At 49.9% G+C, this 8,028-nt stretch overlaps 3 protein-coding genes across 3 annotated transcripts; all 3 read right to left on the bottom strand.

The window, feature by feature from the left end:
• Positions 1–139: 139 nt before the first annotated feature.
• On the bottom strand, positions 140–3,751 carry TEOVI_000445000 (Nucleoporin; the record flags this gene model as incomplete). Its single annotated transcript, XM_067227219.1, has 1 exon — positions 140–3,751. The coding sequence occupies one exon, from the start codon at positions 3,749–3,751 to the stop codon at positions 140–142; it is 3,612 nt and encodes a 1,203-aa protein (XP_067083320.1).
• A 576-nt stretch (positions 3,752–4,327) lies between these two features.
• TEOVI_000444900 (DNA primase small subunit, putative) lies at positions 4,328–5,593 on the bottom strand (the record flags this gene model as incomplete). The annotated part of the gene is made up of 1 exon (XM_067227218.1): positions 4,328–5,593. The coding sequence occupies one exon, from the start codon at positions 5,591–5,593 to the stop codon at positions 4,328–4,330; it is 1,266 nt and encodes a 421-aa protein (XP_067083319.1).
• A 536-nt stretch (positions 5,594–6,129) lies between these two features.
• TEOVI_000444800 (cyclic nucleotide-binding domain containing protein, putative) lies at positions 6,130–7,947 on the bottom strand (the record flags this gene model as incomplete). The annotated part of the gene is made up of 1 exon (XM_067227217.1): positions 6,130–7,947. One exon carries the CDS (start codon positions 7,945–7,947, stop codon positions 6,130–6,132), a length of 1,818 nt encoding a protein of 605 aa, XP_067083318.1.
• Between the last annotated feature and the right edge of the window lie 81 nt (positions 7,948–8,028).

Genomic DNA, 8,028 nt, shown 5'->3' with positions numbered 1-8,028 from the left:
TTTTTTTTAATCCATGCAGGAACACACCCGCAGCCACTCGGACGAGAGAAGCGGACGACACAACCAATGAGTAAATGTCGGTGGCTTGAAAATATACGGAAATTGCAAGTTCTTTTAACGGTTTCCGTCACGGCGTGGTTCATGACACGAGTCCAGCGGAGCGAGCTCGAAGCCACGACATCAACAACTGTTGCTCAGCATTGTCAAAAATACCGGCACACGCTTTGGCGGTCGCTGTTGCACAACCCTCACCTCGCCCCGTTGCCGCCAAAAGGATGCGACCAATAGCCGTAACCTCCAAGGCCCGTGCCACCTCCAGCTCACTTGTGCCCTCCCTCTTTATCTTAAGTAAAACCTCGCCGTCGTGTTGTTTTGCTCTACGCGCAATTTGCGTAAGAAGATCCTTACGCAATTCCTCCTCCACTAGGCAAACAACTCCTGTTGCAGACATCCAGGCATCTGGCGACGGTAGCTGCAATAAACGCTGGACCAACTCTGCAGGACCCAATACAACATTCTTCGTATCCGGCATCAAAAATCGCTTTTGTGCAGCTACCACCGCCGTATCTAGTTCCAAACCGTAATATGACGAGGAATTGCCGGATCCAGAAGCAACCCATGCAAGCCTGGACAAAGCCAGGCAACGTGAACGGTGCGTAACTAGATCGTCGCCGTAAAGGAAATAAGATGCCGATGATGATGAAGGTAGTCGTGCACCTTCCTCGACTAATGAGTAGAAAGCTTGTGGCCTCATCAACCACAACAACTGTGGCGCTTCCTTAGCAAGGAACTCATCGCGCGCAACTGCGCCCGCTTCGTACTGAGGAAGAAGTTCTGGTAAGAGCTGCAATTCCCATTCGCGGCGTTGGGTCAACAGCGTGCGGAGGGCAACCTCGAATATTTTCGGGTTTCGCTCACAGTATAGGCCGAGCCTATCATACTTGCCGCTAGGTTGCAGTGGGTTCTCCACTGGCTCAGCAAGGCAAAATGCGGAAACAACATCATCAACTACAAAATCTAACGCGAGTTCTTCGCATAAACGGAGAACACACGCCCCCACAGTCGTCTCAGTAGGGACCGGTGCGCCAAACGGGTAACCAAGTGGTTCTATCAGGAATGGCTCACGGAAGAGAGTGCTGCGCATGGCACTCGCGAAAAAGGTGGGACCACCTTCTGAATGGTTACGAAATGTGAAGTGAATGATCACAGCAATGAAATCCAGCAACCGTAGCTGGTCCTGCACAGGTACTAACCAAGACGAAAGCTCTGACGTATTCATCTTTTCACTTAACGGGTCAGCTGGTGCCGACATAGTTTCCATTTCAGATTTGCTCCACATCAACGAACCTGCCAGTGCATCTGAAAAGCACTTCGCGGCACTCGACAAGTGAAGCTGAATGCCATAATCACTCGCATCAGAACTTGTCCACATTAATGCTCGCACATTTTGGGGAATGGGACACAAACTCTCAATATCCTCACGAGACTCATCAATTGCCCGGGCTACAAGAACAAAGACTGATGCGACCGATAAAGCATCGTCGAATTTCGAGCGCCTGTCAATCAACACACTGCCCTGAGTTTCATGGAGATTGTCACAAAGTACCTGTAGCAGCTGACTTAGTCGACTTGGGTCCCCAAAGACGATCTCCGCAGAAGTAGCCTGCGCACACATTGAGTTTGCGCTGGAGAGCTCACTTCGTGCTTGATCTGCAACGCAATTGATAGCTCTCCGCAAAAGCAGTTGGCACCGTTCACGCTCCACAGCACTGCGCACCAACCGTCGGTAGTCTTCCACCGAACAACTGTCTCCATTTTGTGATAAGTTAGCCGCGAGCAGGGAGCTGTTGATGTTGTTACTACCTGCAGAAGCAAGTTGATAGAGTGGTGTCATTACTTCGAACCCCTCCACTGTTGTGGTTGCAGATGATGAACAGTGGGTTGTGTCATTCTGTAGCCGTCTAATGGCAACCATTACCAGAAGCGCCTCCTGCATCGATAGGAGTCTGGCAATGGTTTGCGGTTGAAGGCGAAGTGCAATTTCCTTGTGAAGCAGCACAGTCAGAAGGAAGCGACGGTGTTCTTGCTGCCTCTGCACTACGCTATGGGTTACGTGCATAATAATGTTGTCATCCTCTATATTGAGGTCAGCCCGTGCCCAATTGCCCTTGTGGGGGGTGCTGTAGAGGCAAATGGCCTCACCCGCGTCCAGAACGGCAGAATCAATGGACATCTTACAGTCGATGCGGAGGCTTTCCAGGAGATTATTGAGGAGGCGAGTAACGTCATTAAGACCATCACGGCCTCCGGTAAAGCGTGATTGTTTCCATGCATCACTATTTTGTCGTATCCCGCTGCCTCTGCTGCCTCGGTCGTCGGCGGCCTCTCTAGAATCCTCCGCAGCCTCATGCAGTAACTCATCAGCTCTGGTGTTGGAGACTACTGGTCCGTTGATTCCCATCGTAACAATATGTCCATCCGGAAGAAGCGCACTCACAATAGGGAATTCAACGTTTCTCAACATGTGCACATCCTCACTGGAACAAGGATTTCGCACACCTAAATCATTGTTTAGAAACACACAGCATTGCCCCGAAAGAATGGTTATCATATGCGAAGACTCATCCAAATAGATTTTCGTGTGGTGCAACGGTGCGCTGGCCACACTGTGTGCAAGCAGCGCGATAGACTGCATACTGACCACCCGTCGCACAGCGCCCGTGCTCGGCTCCATTGTTACGACTTCCAAACTAGCATCCCAGCGGCTGCAAGAAAACAGATACACCAGGCAACACAAAGACAACGGAGTTTCGTCAAATGCCACTACGCGCCCTCGCCGCTGTAGCACCGAGGAAATGTTTGTAATCCACTTGGCTCGTATACCACCCTCTGCGCTGCCGTTATTTTTCGGGCGTCGTCGTCGCAGAGGGCCAATATCTAGGAGAAAGAACTCCGATGCTGCATTTACTGCCCATAGTTGTGTTGGGTGCTCCCCCCGAAATCGCAGCAACGTAAACTCCAGCCTGCTTCCGTCTGCTTCGTCATTGTTACTTTCCCTACTGTCCGTTGAGAGCAACCGTTTTGGTAGAAAGGAACTCCACCAAGAACCTCCAGATGACGACGTTGACGTCCGGACAGACACATTACAAGAGGTACGTTCAAAGCTAATCACGAAGCGCTCACCATCAATTTTAATTGCAACAAATATCGCGCCCGACAACGTACCCACAGCCGTCAGCGTTGCCTGCTGCTCCCTCCTGCAAGCGAAAGCCGAAACCTTAACGGGTTCATTTTCAGTGCTTACCTGAAACTCGACAGAGTGGTCAAGACTCGACACAACACCGTAATCTGTGCAAAAGGCAATTGATTCGTCGTTCGGCCCAAGTTCCGTAACAAACAGTGGAAGACCTTCACTCTCCGTAAAAAAAGGAATATGGGCGACACGAGGGGCAGTGCGGTGCCAAAAAGGTTTTCGCATATCCCACACACGTAACAGCCGCGTGTTCTCATCAACCATCCAACAACTGTTAGTACCGATGCCGGACAGAAAGATGGAGGGCCGAACAGACACACCACCAACACGTATATCGGCTTCAGCAATTGTGACAGGTCGCACCTGACCGACGGGGAAAGGACTAACAGCAGTAACAGATGGAGTTGTGAGCTGACTGACATCACACCCCAGCTCAGTGCTTCCAAGAGGAGAGCGCTCCGTACGAGCAGCCTTAGCAGGAGGAAGGAAAGCGAACATTAAATTACCCAAATGGAAGGTAACCACAATTTCTCCCGCTTCAAAGCCGTTTCCTTTATATATATATCTTCAGCTTTAAAACCCACTGAGCACACCTCACTCTCAGTACACTCTGTTCCCTGAAGCTGTTGCCTCTTCGTGTCCCTCTGTTCTAAACAAATGACTACGATTTCGTCCACAAGCCCGTGTGCTCCCCTGCGTACGAACTGCTCCACCAAACCTTAACTTTGTGATTCCCCACGAAAAGCAAAAGCAAAAGTGGTACGAAAAAAAAGAAGAAAAAGAAGGAATACATATATGTAGTAGTTTAGGAGAGGAAATTATTGTGACATAGTGTGTGTTTAAGGGGGGGGGGGTCGCCGCGACGGGGGCGTGCACGAACGCTGCAGTGGTTAAAACGGGGAAACTTCGAACAGTGAGCGCTCGAATTGAAGATCTAACACACACTAAACGATTGGTGGTAAAAATATCCCATATCATTCCACCTTTTGGTGGTGACATTTTCAGCCGCAGCCGGTGTGCTACTTTGTGAACCCTCACCTATGCGTATGTGTGTTCTATCAGCCCGCAATACGTCTATCTCTCCTCTGCAGGATCTCGCCCCATTTCCTGCAGCATACGCTGTAAAGGTGCCAACCACTTTTCATCCATATGACGGTGCAGTAGCATATCCTGCAGTTTGGGTGGATCACTTACAGGGTCGAATGTTGGCACGTTATCCCACTCCAATGGGCAGCACAACGAACCCGTAGCAGGGTGTACACAAAAGGGTAGCTTCAACAAGTGGTCACGGCGCGTACTCACGTGCTCATCCAACCGGGGGTACATGAGTAGAATTTGGGCAGCAGCGATCACATTCGTCGCCGCGTCTCCAAGTGTCCGCAGAACATATGTCCAGTCGAGGATATTCCCCTCCTCAAATGGTACGTTCCGCAAAAAACGCTGTTCGACATCGCGGCGTGTGCCCATTTTTAGTGCCGAAACAATCGCCTTATAGACAATTCGAGCACCCTTCGGGTGAGTAACGCGGTTTGGATTTTCCGGAGTAGAGTTGAGAAACAGCGATGTGAAGGCTGGATCAAGTACTGTGGCCTGCACATGTTGGATGGTGGGATGAATAGGTTTGCCGTTTACAAAGTCTGCCACGACTGCATGCTGTGATGCTTTGGGCACAACAACGGTAAGGTAAGATACAAGAGCTGACCGCTCGTCATCGTGCATTTTGCACGCACGCTTATCACACACCCAAAGATGAATTCCACGGCGACCAGAGAACACAGGAAACAGATACCGGAACCCAAAATCATCCTCCAGCACCTTCCGCAACACAGCTGCGGCACACGACATCCACGTCCAGCACCACCGGCATATAGATTTTCCAGTACAACAAGAACGAGAATTGTCGTAGTCGCTCATATCGATATCAAACACGAGCTCACGCTCCACCGGAACAATTGTCCCCACTTTCTGCTTTTGGTTTGGACGAATGTTGTAGACGGCCCCGACGTCAATTTTCTCCGGAAACGAACGGATGAGCTCACGACGAAGTTCCGTTACACTACTGTAACTCCTAAAGCGTGTGAAAATATCTCCCAGTAAAGTGAAACAGAATTCGCGGCGCGCCAAATATCCATCTGCACTACTAGTACTTCCCCGGCCCCCTTCAGTAACATCCTCCCCCGTTGATGGCAACACCTTAGGATCGTTACCGTTTGCAACGCTACCTGGTGGGGAAGAGATGATCTTGTCCGCATGTTGAAGGTTATATGACAACCACTGCACCACAAGGTCTACGGGATATACGAATTCGTAGAATTCTCGTAGCGATGTTTCGTCTATCATAGCAGAACTTAATATCTTCCCAATTAAGTCTTTAAACAAGCGAGGAGAACAGAAAAAATACCGGTGAGAAAAAAGGGGAAAGTGACTTTATTTTTTGTTTTTCACTCCAAAATCCGTGCGTCACCGACCTACAATGGAACGTTCCACGAGCAAAGAGGAAAGTACGGCTGACACAATTTTTTTAAAGGGTGCAAGCAAAAACAAGGCACCGTCCGAAACAGGAGGTAAGGGGAAAGTACCGCACCGCTACGAAGAAACACGTTAAATGGAAACTTCGTGAACACGCAAATAATAGCACAAGTGATTCGGATAAAGGTACATAGGAATACAGGTTATACATTCGGGTTGTGTGGTACGTAGGGAAACACAAAAAAGATCTAAAAAGATAATGGGGATACTTGAGCATGCCAACACACCGCTCCCTCGTGCGCACCCCCCCCCTCCCTAATCCCGTTTTCTTTAGTCTTGTTCCACAGGGACACTTCATCCCCTCACCCCTTCGGTGGCGAACAAACGTTAGTGTGACACATCGCGTATCACTTGACACGACTGCAACCCTCGTGTGATTTCTGCCGCATGTTGCTCGCATCATTCAGAACATCGTTTACCAATGTTTTACGATATTTGCTCCATTTCCGTTGTCTCTCGTAGTGGATCTCAATGTCTTCACGGGATGGATATCCATTGGCAAACTCCTTCAACTGGGCATACTCACGCGCACCAAAGAGTTCCCTGCAACGATCGTAAGGTAACATGTAAAAAACACATGGGCATCTTGTGTACACACTCGCCTGTCGCCCCATTGTAGGCTGTGGAAACATAGAAAATTTATTGGTTGGTTCTAAACCGAGGGCGAATGATGTAGGATCTCCTTCGATCCCCCTTGGTGATGGTGATCCACTGGAAAGAGGTTGCAACACTTTCTGCAACGGCAACTCCCCATCTAAGGGTGCATAATCGGTCGGCGCATCCTTTGCAGCAGCAAGTGTGTTTCGCCAGTAGGCCTCAGACCGGATTTTCTCTACGTCAGGTTTCCTATCAACCTCATGACTAAGTAACCCCAATTCCCCAAAGAATTCACCCTCGCGCAACGTGGCGACCTCCACAAATTTCATAGTCTGCGATGGCAAATTGTGTTGTTGGCCGCGTGGTACTGACGAGGGAAAGTGGCCAAACGATGTCACCGATTCATTGAGTTGGCGTGACTGCCTCGCTTTTGCACCAGTAGAGGGAAAACAGGTAACACTGCCCTCATGCACTCGTCTACCGTAGCGCGCGCGACCACGTGGTAGTGGTACATTACGAACAACTACGCATTGCCCCTCTTTTATAAAGTACATAGCATCCGATTCCATATCCTGCTCAACTACCATTTGTCGCCAGGATACACGCAGCGGCACAAGTGCACGGGCACATCTTTCGTATTCTTGCGGTGTCCAGTGCGTTAAAACTTTCACACGAAGATGCTGCTGCAGAAAGGTGGTCTGTTCTTGCACCAGGCGCTTGTCCAGACGTTTGAGCACTCCGTCCATCACGTATTCCTTGTTCCTTGGGAAGCAAAGAAGTACGCAATCTGAACATGTTTGGTAGTAGGCATCCTCCGGTAGAGCTGCTAGTGTCGTCGGAAGACCAAACATCTCGTACGGTTCGACAAGTGCATCCATTGGGCATTTAAACGGGAGGCGCAGTAAAACATTACCACGTAGTAAAACGTAAACGTACCTCGCCATATCATGCCTCGCGCTACTTTTCGAAGGAGAACAACTACTGTCATCCCGTCCCTGCTCTGATGCTTCTTGCGCGCTAGTTACCTCCCTCTCTGCTTTTGGTGCCAAGTCCACATCAGAACTCCAGCCGGCGGTTGTGGCAGTGTCCTCATTTACCACCAACGAGTAGCGGTCAATGTAATCCATCGTTTCTACGTTTGCCTCGGTTTTCCGAGGTTGGTTCCCCGCAAGCACCACACCATCACCCACGTGTGCTATTCGCATCGTTGAGGACATGGTCTCTAAGTCTCTTAACGAAAGATCCTTTAGTCTCGGAATCCGCCGCAGCATATTGACGGCAAGTTCTTTGCTAGAGTCTGTGCGGTACACAAAAGGATGCTCAAGACTGCGTTCCACAGCCATCCACAACTCACGTTCCTGACGCTCCTGTTGAGAAATGCGCTCCATCGTGTTGCATGCCTTGGGTTTGGCACGTCTTGCCCCCGCAGTCGCAACTCCTGGAATTAATGGAAATTGGGTTCCTTCTGCCGCCGCAAGCGCACCATTGCATGCTCTTTTCTCCGCATTTTCCAATGCCTCATTCAATATACGCCTCTCGGCTGGTGTGAGCTGATTGACGATGCTCATCAGTTAGTGTCGCTGTGAGTGTCTATACTTAACAAAATACACACGAATGTGCGCAGGAGTTCTTGTTCCTAGTTCTCAGTT

The sequence above is a fragment of the Trypanosoma equiperdum genome, assembly GCF_001457755.1.
Source record: "Trypanosoma equiperdum strain OVI genome assembly, contig: ctg_907, whole genome shotgun sequence".
In the NCBI taxonomy this organism is placed as follows: Eukaryota; Euglenozoa; class Kinetoplastea; order Trypanosomatida; family Trypanosomatidae; genus Trypanosoma; species Trypanosoma equiperdum.
Note: the sequence above shows the minus strand (reverse complement) of the source record. Positions and strands in the feature narration are given on the sequence as shown.